At 42.0% G+C, this 18,156-nt stretch overlaps 1 protein-coding gene across 16 annotated transcripts in view; it reads left to right on the top strand.

Annotated features, from left to right (window-relative positions):
• Window positions 1–18,156, top strand: part of kiaa1217 (KIAA1217 ortholog) — a 117,561-nt gene that overhangs the window by 60,568 nt on the left and 38,837 nt on the right. For 13 of the 16 annotated variants that reach the window (XM_005722753.1, XM_005722747.2, XM_005722749.2 and 10 more), the window contains exon 2: window positions 12,702–12,988. In XM_005722753.1, coding sequence (XP_005722810.1) covers window positions 12,702–12,988 — 287 coding nt within the window. The other 3 variants (XM_005722754.1, XM_005722756.1, XM_005722758.1) reach the window with 3 other exon arrangements.

The raw sequence follows: 18,156 nt of genomic DNA, 5'->3' as shown, positions 1-18,156 counted from the left end.
TTTATATTTATTTCAGTATTACTCTCTGTCAGGCTTATGAAATTAAATGACTTAAGCTTTTGCAAATCCAGAAAATGTTGTTCTGTATTTTTGGGATTTGGAATTATGTTGTTGTAATCTCAGAATCAAAGATGTATCCGTGTCACCAGAGGAAATTTTGGACTTTGGACTCTTTGGACTATTTCGAGTACAATTTCTAAGGCGCAGCTGACAGCTGCATGCTTCACACTTGATGGCTACACTTAGAGTTCAACTTCAGCTTTTTTTCTGATGAAATCTGTCATGACGATCGGAAGGACACATACAAAAAAGAAAAAAAAATATCAACTGATCCATTTAAACATCTTTAGTGCTTTGCAATCGGTGGTCCGTGAGCCTGCAGTATGTACAGTATCACTTCCATGGGGGTTATGTGTTACACAGTATGCCCCAGTAAGCTGGATTCTGCGCTGCTTTGATCAGGGTAGAGTCCCCTCACTAATCTGCTTGAGTTGTGGATGTTTGCACAGGACACACGTACTCACATATAAACACTCTCACAAATTGTGATTAAAAAAACAGATGTGAAGTCAAGCCAAAAAGAAGGAATAGTCTGAAAAAAATCAAATGGGGACAAAGTGACATAACACTCAGATGGCTGACTACACATTTGCACGTACTTACAGTATGTGCCAGTTTAGGTTACTTAGATTTGATTTAAAGTTCACTACATAACATTATAGCACTGTGTCCATTCATCTAAGAGTACAGACTAGTCTCATGCTTTGTATTTACAGAGGCTATAACTAGGATCTAATGACATAATGCACACCTGGGTTTTTTTTTTTAAGTCTTTACTCACACTCAGCTGAAATAAAACTGGCATGATCTTTGATCCATATTTTAATTACAGCTGTGGGACACAGACAGGATTAGGAAGTGTAAATGCTTCTGTCATTGTTCCTTGTCTTTTTAGCAGCCGTTTAAAATCTCTTAATTGCTCTGGGCTTAACTGCAAATCTCCGTGTCCTGTATTTAAGCACTAATAAACAGGTGGGAAAAGATGTTATCTGGCTAAAGCCGATGAGCTGAAATGGAGTGATCAAATAGTGAAGCTGGAAAGGGGAATGAGAAAGAAGAAATGGGAGAAAGGAGTTAGGCAAGGAAAGAGGAAAGGGGTTCTACTTGACTGTTTGCTATGGCCCTCCCTGCATTACATCACTGAGATGCTTCGGCACTGATGACATTGTTGAGCTGAGGAGAGGGTTGGTCCTGGAGATGATGTCATTAATAACCAATCAGGGGACTTGGGGGTGGTGGATGGTGGTAGGGTCTGGCTAGCTCCTTAGGCTGAAATATAAAGATCTCTGAAAATGTCTTTCCCCCCCTCCTCAAATCATCAAGCCTTTGTGTCCGGCGCACTTTTCCTGAGGTTATTTTTAGGCCTGTGTTAAAAATAATTTATATCAGAGGCTGTTTCTGCTGCTGCCACAGAGCGAAGGAACGAACTGCAGCGGACTCTGCTGAAGAAGACAGACACGTTAATATAGCCTTAAAGGATTTAGCGTGAAACAAATTAATAGTAAATGAAGTAACTGTTTTGTGTCTGTCTTCTGGAACAGATGAGTGCTGTGCTGTACTCTTTTCTTGCTGGTGAGGCTTTTGATTCCCAGAAAAATTTGAGATGAGGCGGCGCACGCTTGTAGCTACACTGTTAAGCTACTTTTGGTGTGGCCCTTATTTACAGACTAGCTCGGATTCTCGGCCTGTTTTGGGCAGTGCCGCACATATTAAGCACCAACATATGATTAATAAAAAAGCGGTTATGATGTAAATACTAGCAATTCATTCGGAGTTGACACTTTGGCTTCCTAAGAAATCTAAATTCATACTCTGTAGCTTGAGCTTTTAGGTCTGTTTTGGTCTTTGCTGCCTCCTGAAGTGTCTCTTTAGCTGTGAAGTGCTCTGCTATGTCCACCAAGTACTTTCTAATTTTGTCAGTGTATTGCTTGCTGCTGTAAAGGGAGCATCTAATCTGTTTATCCGCGAATTTCCCATGGAAACAGATTTGAAACAAAGCAACAGGAACGCTGAAATCCCAGAACACTAAAGTTGCTGTCTGTGAAACCAAAACAGATGGCTGAAAGTCTTAAAGCCCCTTTGTGAGTTCATCGCTAGGAGTGATAGCTTGCACGTTGTATGAAGTCATTGATCAGAGCACAGTTGAAAATCATTCGATGAGTAACCATCTTCACTTTGCCCATTGCGACTTTTTAAAGTTTTTATACTGTACAAGATGACACGATGAAGGTCACAGGCCAAAACATGTTAGTTAGGTAATAAAGCTGTTCTTTATACTAAAAGTGGAGCTTGTAGTATAAAGCTTTGACCTCTGTAGTGTCCAGTTGCTACAATCGCCTATTGTGCCAACAGTGTGAGCACTCAGGGAGTTTAATATAGTATCAAATCAGATTTAAATACAAATTACTTTCACTGTTGGGGTAAACTAATCACTGGCTGAGAAGCCTTTGCTCCGGTGACCTCATCCCAGCTTTTGCTTGTCACCACACTGTGGGAAAACTATTAAACTTTGCAGGCACTCACTTTTCTCCTGCTCTGCCATGGGAAAGCAACAGCATTTCATCATCCTGCAACCACACTACAATAAAGCTTGTGTTGTTTCTTTTCTTACTTCACCTCTCAGTTGACCACCTGAACTTTTGTGATTCCACAAAGCAAAAAGAAAGTCTCCTCTTTCAACTACTGAAAATATTTACAATATGTTTTCTGTGGTAAAGCAAAAAACTATATATCTTCAAAATGACCATTTTAGTGAGGGGGGAGAATGCACTTAGCCTACAGCATTACGGTTAAATCACCCTTTGTGCATTAAGGAATTCTCTCCGTCTCAGTGGTTGGGTCTTCCAGCCTCAGTACCTTCTGTTCCAGAGAGGTTTAAGCCTGGAGTCAGTCCACCACCTGACTGAAACACATATACATACATCAATACAGGAACACACAGCCACAAACACGCAACACATGGACAGCAGGCAGCAGGTTTTACAGATAAAGTCTGGGACAGAGGCACTAGTGTTCTCTGGATCTCAGAGTGACTCCCCCTCCAACGGCCCGTTTCATATACCACCAGCACCTGCATCACTTATCAGCTCGAACAGCACTCACCTCTCCAGAGTAGAAACCCTTTGCAGCTATTCAGCTTCACACAAGCTGGGACGGCACCGTGGTGCAGAGGCCAACTCACAGTGCGGAGGTTCCTGGTTTGGATCTCCTGGCTAGCTGTGGGTGCTCTGTGTGGAGTTTGCATGTTCTCCCAGGGGCTCTCTGGCTTTCCTTCAGGTGCTTCGTCCTAGCCTGCATGCTGTACGGCACTCCGCAAGTGCAGTTAAGAAAAGGGACAGATTGCTCAAATTCAGTCAGATTAAAACTACCTTTGTAATCTGCATTTTTAAAATGTCGGTTAGAAACAACTTTTAACGCCGGTTATGCTCTGCTAGCATGAGTGAAAAACGGAGGAGAGATATGCAGGGCAGAGGGGGAAAGTGAGGAGCATACGACTGGCTGGTTGCAAAAGTCTGGGCCCTAAGCTGCTTATCACTATGAAGAGAGTCAATTGCAGTGCAATCACTTTTTAATAAACTTGAGAGAGAGCTGGCATATTGAAAGGCGTATTTAAATGGATGCCATGTGCTCTTATTTGTTTAGGACTTTGCTGTACTCTAACTATCTTTTGTCATCTGTCTTAAAATCTGTCTGAGTCCATCTAAGTAATATATATATATATATGCGTGTGTGTGTGTTTGTGCTAATATGCTTGTGTGAGCTTTTGCATGCAAAAGTCACACATGCATTTCTGCTGTGTGCACTTAATGGGTAAATGTGTTGACGTGGAAAACTTGCCAAAACAGATAAGAGATACCTTATCACCAAGCACACAGTGTGAGAGAGGCCTGGCAATTTGACTTTTTATCACTTCATGCATTTAAACTTGCTACATCACTTATGACTTATGAACACTCTGTAGGCAGACTGGGCATATGTGGCGAAGTTATCATGAGATGCCCAGAATTCAGCAGAGAAATTACATCTCTCTGTGTCAGGAGAAAAATCAGCAATGTAAGATTTTCATGGAAAAGCTGATAAAGAATAAAATTCACATGCAATGAAAGGGCATGGAAAGTGGCGTAAGTTCCTTGCCAGTGTCAAAACATATTGAAACCCAGAGATCGAATCTGTGTTGCTTTTCGGATGATACCGAGCTCCAGTCACAATTGGTAGGGTATTAAACAGATGAGTCACGCTGGGGATCGGTTGCCGTTCAATTAACTGCAATGAAATATTTTCTACCCCAGCGCACTCGTATCTCTTTATCCAGGAAGAGAGTTCAAGACAGGATAGTCTCCGGAGATTCGGATACAAAGGAAGGATGACTCGAGATTCAAAAGAAAAAAGTTCCCTCAGACAGGCAACAAGAGGTAGCATATACCTCCCCTCTGACTTATGGGTAGTTGTCCTCCTCCCAGTCGCAGCTGTTCTCAGCGTCTCCCCATCCCTCACCCTTGGGACGCCACCAGCCTCACCGTTGGCCCAGAGACTGTTGTCACGGGAGACAAGCAGATATCTGAGCCAGTGGCTAGGTTGACTTACACCTACTCTGGCCAGGAGTTAATGAAGTGTGCACGCTGCTGGCGTTTCCTGGCAAACATATGTGCCTACACATTTATAATTGTGCACACAGGCACTCTAACAAACACACCAGTTCATTAAGCAGCTCTTACTGTCTTAGTTAATAAATGACAAAGACAGTATTATCAAACCTGTTTCCTTGTGGGTGCTTGAAAAGCTACACAAACACGCAGTCTTCTTCCTGTTCTCTCCGTCTCATGCTCAGGCACATGTAGGCACTGTCATTTTCTCCTAATCATTACTCAGCATCCCAGGCGCATGTTCAAGAGCACCCCCTGGTGTGAAGAAAATGCAGGGCATCTTAAAAGTTACCACAACATATTTAGTTAGAGAAGTTTCTTTCTTGCTTTGAAGTAGTCCAGGGCTGATGTCTGTTAGAAAGTTGTAGCAGGTGGATGTGCCCATGAATGCAGCTTGCCAGAGAACACAGTTGTTAGTTTGAGCTGTACTCTGAATGCTTTAGACGGCGTTATCTGAACTAATAGGTGTCCTCTTTCCATGGCTCTTTTCCTGGCCTTCCCTCCCCTCTTGTTTGCTTTATTAGATGGACAAGAAGTAACAAAATGTGTGTGTGTTATCAAGGATTTCATCAGGTCTCAAGTATTATTTCATTTCACAAGAAACTAAGACCATGTCCTGCTTATGTCATAGACTATGGCTCTGCTCACACCATGTACTGAGATGCGTTTTGCAGTGATCCGATCACAAATGAGCAGCTCTAAGTGTCGATGAAGAGTCTCAGTACTTCACACTTGATTTTTTAAATTTGTCTCGGGCCACATGGTATGTTTATCTGATTGCAACCAAATACTACTCAGAATTTAGATTACAAAAGAGATTACAAGCGTTTTTCAACAGCTGTCCACTTATTCGTCGGATTACCCACGATGCATGTTGATGTCAGACCTGACCTGAGTTTAATTTTATTGAAGCTGTAGTCCATTGAGATGCCATTGACTCTGCACTTCAGTTAAAGATTTGCGAGTCTCATCCACCACTTGCGATAAGCCATTCCACTTCAAGGTAGTGTCTAAGCAGTAAAATCGGTTTGCCATGCTTCATTGAGTCCAGCTACAGCAATAAGCTTTACTTGAACGTTCTCAGCATATCCAGTTTGATACATATGTATTTAACCATCACTTTGCAATGCTAAGCTGTCACATTCTCTGCTCTTCCATAACCGTTTTCACATCACATCCACTTTACCACACTGCTGCTACTTTTCCCAGCGCTGACAGCCACATACACACGAGACCAAATGTCTGTAACTCATATCTTTTGGCCGACTGCCTGTCAGGTTGGCAGGCCTGTCTGTTTATATGGCTTCAGCAGAGTGGAAAGTCTGGAAAGGCCAGAGTATCTGACTACGTACACTCAAATGCACACGACATCCACAGCGTCTGTATCTGTGCATACCTACGTGCATATATCTTAATTGAAAGAGAAAATTGTGATCGGGGTGCGCGCCGCGGAAGTTTGAGTATCTGCTCGTTTGAGCTGAGACAGATGTTGTGGTGGTCTTGGCTAAGAGCAATGGTCATTACTAGTGACACGGCAGCTGGGATGTGCCTCATTAGGTGCGAGATAGCGATGGGAACAAGTGTGGGAGGGTTGAGGGGGAAAAAATGACAGAAAGGCAGAAAATGTAAAGAAAATAGAAAAATAACTTATATTATATTTCTAATTAGAGGAATCTTTTTAGGAATTTCTTTGTAAGTTGTAATATGTTTATGTCATATGCAGTGTTTAAATCCTCCACAATGGAGTGGACTGTTTTGTATTCTTAATGGGAAGGATAGCCAGAGACATTTGGAAAACACTGCTGTTTATTTACTGTAGGGTGCAATATGACAGGCCCAGTGTCCCGTATGGACACCACAGCTATGGGTGAATGCGCTTCTGCACACAGAGGCTTTGTGGAGCACTCCTGATTTAACAAGTCACGCAAACAAAGGCAAATGAAGAAAGAGGATTGTATTACACTAGAAGGGGAGCAACAAAAACAACACATGCATACGATAAAATTATGGGATAAAAATTTAAGTTCTAATAAGTCATGAATTCCAGCTAGATCGCAAGATTTTCTTTCAAATATAACAGCCCGTTGTTCTCTGCAGATTGGTGTCATCCTGACCTGAAAATGATATAATCAACCCCTTGAATCAAAACAACAGCCCACTCAGCCACAGGATTTTCAAGGGAAGGTTTTTGAGTCACTTTCTTCACAGAGCCTCTCTGATTGGTGGGTAGTTTCTTCCTTGAGTCTTAAGCTACACTGGAAGTGGCGTTCCTCCTTATGGAAATAGTCTATCTGGCCCTTTCTCTGTATCAGAAATCATTTTGCATGTGTTGATTTGCCGGACAAGTTTTCGTTTTTCTGCCTCGTATCTGTAAAAAGTGAAACAGATACCCACACAGGAAGTCAGATATCCCCTGCATGCGAATGCTTGAATGCCTGCGTTTGTGTTCATATGAGTTAGTTTCGAGAAATGTTGCAGAGCTGCATTGCAAAGGGGTTTTATAATTCTTTGTCACTTACCTCCACGGAAACAGCTTATCTATCAGATCAGCAATCAGCGAGATTTCACTGTAGAAACTGGTTTATTTTCAGAAGGTCACCTCCAATGGCACTCGCATTAGCCCGTGACTGCAGCTTGGCAGTGTCAGTGTGCAGCTCTGGCTGTGGGTGGAGGACGGTAATGTGATAAGTGGAGGACATGGAATCAGCTGGTCTTAACAGAAAAGGTAAAAGTGATAGGAAAGCAAATGGAAAAACAACATTTTAGTTTTTGACAATAACTATTTGGACTGTTTAATTTAATTTCCAGTACCGTGTAAAAGTCTTTAGCATCCTATTTATTTCTTTTTATTTTGCTAGGAAAATGGGAAGTAGTCTATAGAATGGTACAGTTTGTACTTAACAGCCTGAACTCTCTTAGACAAGCTTTTGTTGTAAATTCTTTAAGTAGTCTTCAGGAATAGTTCTCCGGGCTTCTTGAAGGACATTCAAAGCGCTTACTTGAATATATGGGTGCTTTTTGTCCTGTTCATTGTCAAGATGATCCCATATTGCTTCAGTAATCTTGAGGTCCATGCTTAAGGCTAGTCTAGGACTGAGAGTGTTCCAGTGTATGTTTTTGTTTCCAGGTATGCTTCTACTTCATTCGCAGTGTGTTTGGTATTACTGTCATGCTGAAAAATGAAGCCATTCTGAATCAGATGTATTCTAGATAGCATTGCTGTCTGGTGGATCAAATCTGATGGTGCTTTTCTGCTTTGATAATTCCATCAGTTTATACAATACCTCCAAGACCATTAGTTGAAGCCATGACAGAGCCTCCACCTGCCACTTCTTTTTTTGGCCTCCTAAAATACACTTTTATGTCTGTCAGACTTGTTTTTGGTATTTGTCATCTAAAGAAATGGAAAGTGTTTTTGAGACAGGTTGCTAATAACAAAGTGCCTGAAGATGCTATTTAAATTTGGTTCTTTCCTAAGATGTCTGTCATGTGTAGAAAAAACACTGGTTCATTCCTTTAGCATGGTGCCGTTTTTATGCTTGAATGATTGATAGGTCAATGTTAACCTGTTAGCAGTCGGACGTACCGCCCACGGGACATTGGATGGTTTAGGGGACTAATTGGACTGCTAAGGGGTTAAGTGACTTAAAAATATTCCTTTCAACATGGTCAGGTACAAAGGCTGGACTGAGCATGAATGAAGAAGCAGCCAAAGTCTAAAAAATAACTTTGAAAGACCAGTCTCGGTCTTTGGGAGCAAACTGTAAAAAGATGAAGAATGGCTTTTGAACTGTGCTGTATATCAATACGTTCATATTTCAGGTCACTGCCACGGTAAAAAAAAAAAAAAGAAGAAGAAGAGAGAGAGTTAGCCATAGCTAGTTGCCTACCAGATCTCTATCAGTACATTTAATTTAAAACCAAAAGGTTAAAACTCTAACAGGATGACATAAGAGGTAAAGTAAAATAAATAAAATCACAAAATACATTAGGATTCAGACTTAATGTTCAGAATTTGTGCAAAAGAAGAAGAAAAAATGAAATAAATGAACCCAGGAGATGTCGAGGTAAAACATTTGTCTTGCCAGTGGCTGAATGAGAAGTCAGAGGAATTCATGCATGTGTGTGCAAAATTTTATATTAGGCCAACTGGCTAACAGATGACACAGCACTGTTATCCCTCACCACTAGCATGGTTAAAAATTTAAAGTGGGTCATAATCATTACACCCCGAAGGCAGTGTTTATTCAAACAAGGATTTTTTTTTGTCTCTGTAATAGTCTTAATGACTTGTTAAAATGGATATTATTACAACATTAGGAGCCCGACTTACTGTAATCATATTTAAATGAGATCCTCTGTGTATGCATGGCTCAGTTCCACATGAAGGATTAACTGATATTCTAACTCTGATAAGTTTTACATAATAAAAATGCTTTCAGATACTCGACAGTGGACCAGAGCGGTTACGTGCATCACCAGTCATGTCTTTAGGGCATTTCTACATGAACCCTACTTTTATTGCACACAACAGGGCTTTGTATCTAACTGCGTAGTTATGGGATAGTAATAGTAGGGGAGAGTGGGAGTGTGCACAGGGATACATTCCTCCATAAATACGTGACGGCGAGAAAGTAACTGCAGTAACAGTGGGACGCCCCTGCTCCTTGTAAGACCTGGTGTTCATGCACAAGTGCTTCGTGTTGTCTTTCAACTGAGAGGGCCATCATTTAGTCAACATGGCAGCTGTGAAAGAGAGAATTACACTCTTGAGCCACTGGAGTGAGAAGCAATTGACTTGAATATCCCCTGTGACATTCTTAAAGAAGCAGGTCATTTTTTTTGGGTCTGGAAAGCTGTCAGTAAAGGAGCGCAGGATGTAATTGTTGGTTTGGAGGAGCTGCTTTAATTATGTGTTTGGTTTAGCCGAACTGACCTGGTGGTTGCTTGGGATGATGTATGTGTCATTGTCCTGACTGAGGAATTTTTCACACACGAACACTGATGTTACTGAGATGGCTAAGCTTGCAACAAAGCTAGTTTTAGTAAAGCAACTTAGTGCTCATTTTGTCATTGCCAGCCAATAAAGGCTTTTAAATAACATTTTACTGCAAAGTTAAAACAGCAGGCTGCATTGACTCACTGTTTTTCCTACTTATCTGCAGTCACACTGGATGAAAATACTTCATTTGCACATGTCTTTTCACACTTTGACTCAATGATTTCCCTGTCTACTGGCCGGCTAATTCTGACTTTTACAGTGAAGCATCTGGGCACATGGGTGGGTGAAAGCAGACAGAAAGTGGGTGGAAGAAGCCTCGTCTCCATATGTTAGACATTAGAGGTCAGCTGCCGCATGTTTGTTCGTGCGCTCGGCCTGGCAGTTTCAGTTACACGGCCCACAAGCTACGCTATTGATCCCCTCACGTCTTCTGTTAAGGTACATCAACTTTTGCCTTCCTCTCTTACATTTCGATCCGGTCACTTACATCAGCAGCTGCAAAGAAATGACATTGGATGTATGTCTTCCCTATCCCCCTGCTTTAAAAAAAAAACAACAACAAAAAAACCCCATACACACACACACACACACACACACGTATGAAGCCAGCGAACATATTTGCACAAAATGTTGTGTTGCTGTACAGAAGCTGAAGATCAGGAGCCAGCATGAGCCTCTGGTGTCTCCTGAGAACTTCCCAGTTGGAATCAACACTGCCTGCAGGATTGATGCTTGTCTTATTCTGTTTTGCTGATCAGATAACTCGATCACATATTAGCTCGCTGCCACAGCCTGAGAGACGTTTGGATGTGGCTCAGAAATAGGTTATGACACATTTGGATGCATGCTAGCGTCTAGTGGGCCCCTCAACAGGGACGGAGAGCTAAACAAGAGACAGCCTGCAGACAAAGTCTTGATAAAGAACAGACTCTGTCTGTGAGAGCATGCATATGTGTTTGTGTGTCACAGGCTGTTTGACACCTCTCTCAGTGTCCAGTTTTAAAAAGATTTCTTGATGCTTCTTGTCAGTATCTTCTTTTGTAGTGATCTTTATACCATTTGCTTTACACAGTCTGTGACCAATGCATGGCAGCAACAGTAGAGCTTTTAGCTCAGGGGTGAGGGTCTAGTCACTCTCTGTCCTGGAATGCAGTTGACTTTCTAAATCCCCACCAGTCTATCCTGGGGCTGTGGGGCAGGGCCTATCTCAAGCCCCCTTTTCCATGTGAGCCATGTCTGGAATCTCTAAGCAAGCAGTTGGCTGAGTCCCCCGGCCTCGCTTTTTCACGGGCACTGAGCGCGTTGATCTCAGAGCGCGATGGAAGAAGAAATTGCAGATGAAGACAGAGATTGCTCACTTGAGGAAGGTAATGAGCTTTGTGACATGAAACCAGCAAATGAATTCACATCCTTTAGAGGGTTTGAGTGTGTTTTGTCTGCTGAGTGTAATTTGGTTAGCAGTGGGGGAAACTGTGTTTGGGAGTTAAAAATAGAAATTGGAAATACATGAGAGGTCTTGCTGCTCTGAACTTGAGCAGGGTGGGGGTGTGGGTGCGCTGGTGACGGGCTCTGAGCGTGACGCACCACCGCACGATAATTATGAAAAAATTAAGCCTGCCTTTTGTGCTTAGTGATGAAAGCAGTTTTATGCTTTGCAGATCTGCAGGTTAGAGCAAAACAGACACAACTCTAGATTGAAAGAAAGGTGGAAAGGATGTAGTAGATGCTGGAAGAAAACAAGCACTTTTTTTAAAAAAAAATACAAATTACTCCAATAGTTAAATCTCCGAAACTAGTTTAGTCCAAACATGTCTGAGAAGAAAACGAGAAATTGCCTTTTCATCTGTGGCTCACAGCACACTTTCAAGCTTTCAAAGAAAAAGACAAGAAAAGCTGCGTTAAGCAACCCGCAAAATAGTGGCAAATCACTCGAAATTTCCTCCTTCAGCTGTTGAAGAGCTGAACTCTGTAAGAGGTCCTTTATTTTCCGTCATTACCCTCTGAAAGGTACACATTACAGCTCCAGCTACCTGTCTACAAAACAAGGCAGCAGATCAGCTTGCTTTATTGCTTTCCCCCCTCTTTTCCACAGTTGAAGAACCGCCTCCTTCATTCTCTTCTCTTCTCTTCTCTTCTCTTCTCTTCTCTTCTCTTCTCTTCTCTTCTCTTCTCTTCTCTTCTCTTCATGCAATGATTGATTTAAGACATCATAACAACAGTACAGGGCTGTGTTTACCTCAGTTCCACACCACATAAAATATGTGTGTTCTGCGTATTTTTAACATGTGATAAAAGGGTAAAAAAAAATGTTCCTGAAGAGACATAAAAGGTTGAAAAATGCCTGGAGGGCTGCTTGCTTTTCTTTAATTCTGTGAACACATGGAATATTTGGGAGCTCCACATGTGCAGGTAGCTCCTCTGATATTTATTCATTTATTTATTTTCATTCCTGAAAAAGTTGAAATGATTGCACCTGGCAGCTTCTGTTTACTCCCCCAGTTTCATGAGGCACTTGATGCATAAACAGATGCTCTGGATATCGTCTCCGAGTTTCTCCATTTGTGCCTCCTTCTGTTACTGGGTTTCCTTGTGTTTCGTAACGGAAAGAAACCTGAACAGCTGTTTCAATTTAGCGTTTTCATCTTCAGTGTTGTGTCTGTCACGTTCAATCCAGGATTTATTGCAGAAATTTAAAACTGCATGAATATGTAATGAAGTGTGTACCAGTGTTTGCATATGAGTGTTGCTAACAGTCATTCAAATATGCATAAAATGTTTGTTCTTCATATTCACACACAGACTTTGTTATACCAAGAAGAGAGAATATTATTTATTTCCTTTTCACAAAGTTACAGATGGCTGATTTGCACTGACATGCCCTACTTTTGACTTATGGAAGAATGACATGCATGCACACACACGCTCTTGATGTCGAAACGTGAGTGCGTCACATTTGACCCCTTTTCTCTTTGTGTGTGTATGTGTCCCTTCCTCAGAACAAACCAAAAGCAACCTAAAGGTAACGTCCCCAGAGGACGCTGAGCACATAAGCCGCAGACAGGCGTCCCCAAATGGGACTGCCCCTTCAAGAGGGGACGCCAAAGGCAGCCGCACAATCCCCCGAAGGCACACTTTAGGAGGAGCTCGCAGCACCAGAGAGATTCTGGCTATGCAGCCGCCAGATATGGACAAGAAGAGGGAGGCCTTTCTGGAGCATCTGAAGCAAAAATACCCCCACCATGCTTCGGCGATCATGGGTCACCAGGAAAGGCTGAGGGAACAGGTCAGTAGGCTGCAGAAAGATCATCGTGTGTTATGTTGTTCGACCAGGCGCACCTGGTTTGAACATAAAAAAAATGAATAAATAAACAAAAACTAGACTTCTTGAGGTTTCAAATGCTGGGAAGGTCTAGTGTCCTGGGCCAAGGTGCCAGCCACAACTTGCCCAAGTTTGAACCCCCCACAGGTAACAGTGTTATGCATTGAGCCACTATACTTTCTTTCTATACTTTCTTATCTGTGGAATAAATAAGTGCATCAACAAGCATTTCAGATCCTATTTTTTAAAATTAAATCTTTTCTCAGTCTTATTTTGAGCTAAATTCATCTGTATGGCAGGTGCTGTTGCTGATGGCACACATAACAGTTAAAGAATAAGACGTTTTCCTCTACTTCACAAACAGACAGCTTTACTGACTAAGTCTGTCTACACATATTGGGCTCTGTTTTTTCATTGCTCTCAATGTACTTCACAGAATATTGAAACAGATAATCACAACATGTATAGCATATTTATTTTAATACGAACACAGGTGCAATGCGGTGCAGAGTGAGAAGATGTTGGAATAAATTATATACATCATGACTTGACAGTAAATATTGTCAGTAATAATATAATATTTATTTGTGTACAGCGATGCATAGCTATGTACTTATCAATATAGTACATACAGGACATTTTAGCTGAACTAAAAGAAGATAATAATACTGTTTTTTAGAATTGCATTAATCAGACTGTATTTAATGTTGCGATTTAGTTCAGTTCATTACAGCACGACCATATTCAACATGATAGTGCAAGTTAGGTCACAAAGTAAATAACTAGTTTCCACAGAATTAGGTATAAGATATGAAAATGCCTTTATCCAGTCTTGGAATAGATAGTTTTCAGTTCCTTTATAAACTGCAGTTTTATCTGCACAACTCTTTCCTTGCTGTTTTGTTGCTGCAGGTTAGATGTGAAATGTGTCCAATAAATCTGCCTGTCACATTTCCCTCCCACAGCTGCTGTGGAGCAATGAGGTTGTATTTTTATGAAGGAGTTAGAGGGGGGGGAAAGGATCCTCCAAACCAGCGGGTCATACTTTCCTGTTTTGGTATCAATTATTTAATCAACAGGTGTTAGTATTAAAATGTGCGTTTGTGTGAAATATGCCTTTCCCACTGTTATGTGGGAACTTTTAAAGGTTATAAATTCTCCTTGTGCTTCACCTTTCTGAAGTCAGTAAGGACGTAAGCACAAAGGGAGTCTCTAGGTGGACATTTGGCTCACCTGATCTGGTTTGTTTGCTCAGGGTCAGAGGAGATAAAAGATGGAGGGGAGGCTAGCTGGCTTTGTAGCCAAAACAATCGAGGTAATAGTGAGACTGGCCCAAAGCCACAGGGAGCTCCAGGAAATGGCACAAGGTATTGTGAAAGAAGAAAGAATTTTGTGTGTGTGTGTGTGTGTGTGCTGTTTTCGGGCCAGCCCACATGCAAAGCGATGCCTTTTCATGAGGTGCAGTTTCAATCCGCTGCCTTGATTATTAACTCTGTAGATTTGCATATATAGCCTAATATCACTCGTCATGAATGATGGTATCGTATAGCCTAATATCACTCGTCATGAATGATGGTATCGAATTTGCACAGGTTGATCAACCGGTTTGTTTGCTTTCTGAATACAGTGGGCTTGCACTGTGCACATGCATCGTTTTCTCCTTCGAATCAATCACCGATTCTCATTGGTGAGAAAAATGGAGGGGAGGGGGTAAGTGTATATTTGGTGGTTTTATCCTGCGCACGAGTGGGGATAAAAAGGAGGACTTCTGTTGTGAAGTTTAGATAGTCAGACAGGTAAGTTCGGCTCCCGGCTGGGTGGAGTCAGAGTTGCTATAGTGACTCGTGATGTCACAGCTGGAAGGGCTCAGTTTACTTGTAGGTGCCTGTCGGAGAGAGCTGGGATCCTGGCAGTGTGAGATTTCTGTGTGTGTGTGAGTGCAGGAGCGCTCTTAATGCTGTGCAGGCTATGGACCGGAAGGTTGTTTGGAAGCATGGCTCTCTGTACGTGAAGCCCGTACGTGAATAAACTTTTTTATTTTATTTTAAGTACAAAGGAATACATTTATCACAACGGAGACGAGAGTCCAGTCAGAGGGGAGAAGAAGAAAAGGTAGGATACATCGGAAAATGTACTGGTTTCTTTTTTTCTAGACGTCCAGTGCCTTTTCACATGTTAGTGCGCGTGGAAGTACTACAAAGATGCATGGATTGTTGCTCTTATGAGCACACTGAAACGCCCTGGAGTTTCACTATTGCGCCAGAGGCAGCGCGCACCAGGCTGCTGTCAGGTGCTGCAAACTTCCAAGAGGCAAATGCAAAACTTGGTGCACGAGTTTTTTTCCCCCTTCTCTCCCAAGAATACAAATCGACGAAAAGTATTTAACCGCAACGACATATTTAATTGGGTCGACGCCTTGAGGTGTAAATTATCCAAAATGTGCAATCCCGTGTGCAGCATCCCCGTAATTTTGCCACTTATGTAGCTATAATTGCAAAGCAAATGATCCATTGTGAACGGACGTCTGGGGTTATACCTTAATAACGTGCTGCATCTTGCGTGATAATGATGGTGATGATGATTATATGACAGTATAGCTGTGATTGCTACGCGGCTGGTTCCTGTTGTTGTTGTTGCTGGTGAGTTGAGGTGAAGATTCATACCAGGCGTGTGAGATCTTGTGTGTCATCTTATATTTCTTTTGGCTGTGTGCTTATGCGTAAAAAGATCCGCAATTGGAGCTTGTTGAAAGTTGCTGTGTTTTCCCAAACTTTGTGGCTCGTGCTTTAATGTTTCATTTAATATTTTATGCACTAATACGAGTAGACTAAAGCTGTGGGCTTGTTTCCCTGATTAGGCTGCCAGGACAGTTCCGGTTTCTTTTTTATCTCTCAGGGTTTTGGAGAAGGTTATTTACTCAGAAAAAAATCAAGGCTGCTACTTGCCGCCTGTAAACATGCTGTTACATGGTAGTTTCTTTTGTTTTTTGATGAGCTCGTATAAAAAAAATGTTATGGGTCATTCCGGAGTCACAGAGAGCTTACTGTCTTTATTTGTAGGTGACATGCAGTTACTCTGAAAATGTCAAGTTTTATGTCCTGTGAAGTTCTTCTCTCAGCTGCTGAAACACTGAACTGAGATGAGAGATCTGCTGGTGCTGACTGTCAGTTTGCAAAGCGTGACACCTTCAAATTGATTTTTTTTTTTCTTTTGGAGAGAAACTGCATATGTGTTACTCAGACATGTGGGATGGGATTCGGGCGCTGATGGGTCTTGAATACATCGTGTCCAGGATGAAGATACAAGACGCTGTCAAAAAGCAGGCAGCTTTCGAGCACCAATGCCTGGAAAATAAATTCAACGCTGATAAATGAGAAAAAGATGAGTGAAGAATGCAGTTGGCATGATCCAATTCTGGATGTCAAGAATAATGCAATAACTCACTGCTAACAGAAGCAGCAGAAAATGAAAATAATGACAAGTTTATTGAAGTGTTTGTCATTCGGTGTCCTGAGGGGTGTAATTATTCAGATTTAAAGGAAAAAATAACTGCCAGAAAATGTGTCATCTTGCCCACAACAACATTCTTGTGAAAGTGTGGGAAAAAAATAGACCTGCCACCGTTCTCACGCAGATTCAAACATGCCTACCATACAGGAAAAGCAACATCAGTGGCGATGCGTGCTTCAGAAGGAAGAAGCAGGTTTGAGTTACAAAGGCGGAGATGCTTCAAGGTCAACCAGAGGTTAGGAAGATGATATTGTGTCAGCCCGAAAAGTGATGACCCCAGTCTTTTAGGAATAATCACACAGATACCCTCACACATAGCTACAGACTGCTTGCCTTATGCTTATAAAAGGGGTCCCTTGATTCTTGATTCTTCTGTGATCTTTAAATCCGCAACAAAAGCAGAAGTGTTTTAATTTCCTCTGCTCTTCATTGGGTCTGCAAAAACCTGGATTCCACCCAAGGGAGATGAGATAAGATCCCGTTGGCCTGACCGCCACCTATCCTCTCATCCCTCTCCCCCTGCCCAGGGGCTTAGACAAGCACAAACCGAGCTGCTCGACTGGTCACGAACACACACACACAATGAATTCCCTCCTTCCGCTTGTGTGCCAGTGTCTGTGTTTGATGAGCTGTGACTTGCCAGGCTCCGGGTTTCTCTCCAGAGTGGGGCGGCCATGTTAGGACAGCTGTCTGCAGCTGTGGGCATCATACAGACAGACAGACAGACTGAAAGGTCTGCACCCCCAAGCTGTGATAATCTGTTGGCCTATGTCTTATGAGGGCACATATTTCAAGATGGGCAAATGTTTTTGGGAAGGAGATGCTCATAATGCAGTTCTCCTGCAACATGAACGGTCAGAGTGTGATCTGAACAGTTTGTTCTTTAATTAAAGAGAAAGTTTTTAAACAAGACTTTTTAAGGCACCCAAATATACCAAATATACAGGGTGCCATTGTCATGTTGTTTTCTGTGCAATTACCATAGGTATTGTATTTATGGCACACATGTTTGATAAAACGTGAATTAAGGGTATATGGTCACAATAATGTGTGAGTGATAGGGTAAAGTTTTCCAACCAGTCTCTGTCAGTCCACCAATCTGCGGTCACGATATTTGCACAGGGGTACAACAGAAAGTTGCCTCACTATATATTACAACCAACAGTGGACTCTATCAGCTACCCAAACACAGGTCGCTGATGTAGTCATCCAGTCGGCCAACGCTGCAACACATGTGAAACATCATGCTATGTCTAAGCCTCTTTTTAATCCATTTGTCATGTATTGGTGTGAAGGTGGACCCGAATGCAGATTCTTTAGACCGGGGTAAATGAACAAAAATCAAGCTTTTATTCAGGTAAAGAAGAATAACTGCAATAGGCAGAAAACAACATCCATAAATTAAATGGGGAAAGACTCTCAGGCAGGCGTGCAGGAAAATAAACAGTAAGACGCAACAGTGATCTAAGACAGACCGAGGCTATAAATAAACACGTGAGGAAACCAGGGAGATGGGAAACGCCAGGGTAAGAGACGCAGCTGAAACAAATCCACAATGACGAGACAGGGGAAGCGAAACAAGATACTAAAAACAAAAGACTACCAAAATAAAAATATAAAAA

This window comes from Pundamilia nyererei, unplaced genomic scaffold, assembly GCF_000239375.1.
Source record: "Pundamilia nyererei isolate P.nyererei 1_Seehausen unplaced genomic scaffold, PunNye1.0 scaffold00007, whole genome shotgun sequence".
Taxonomy (NCBI): domain Eukaryota; kingdom Metazoa; phylum Chordata; class Actinopteri; order Cichliformes; family Cichlidae; genus Pundamilia; species Pundamilia nyererei.
Note: the sequence above shows the minus strand (reverse complement) of the source record. Positions and strands in the feature narration are given on the sequence as shown.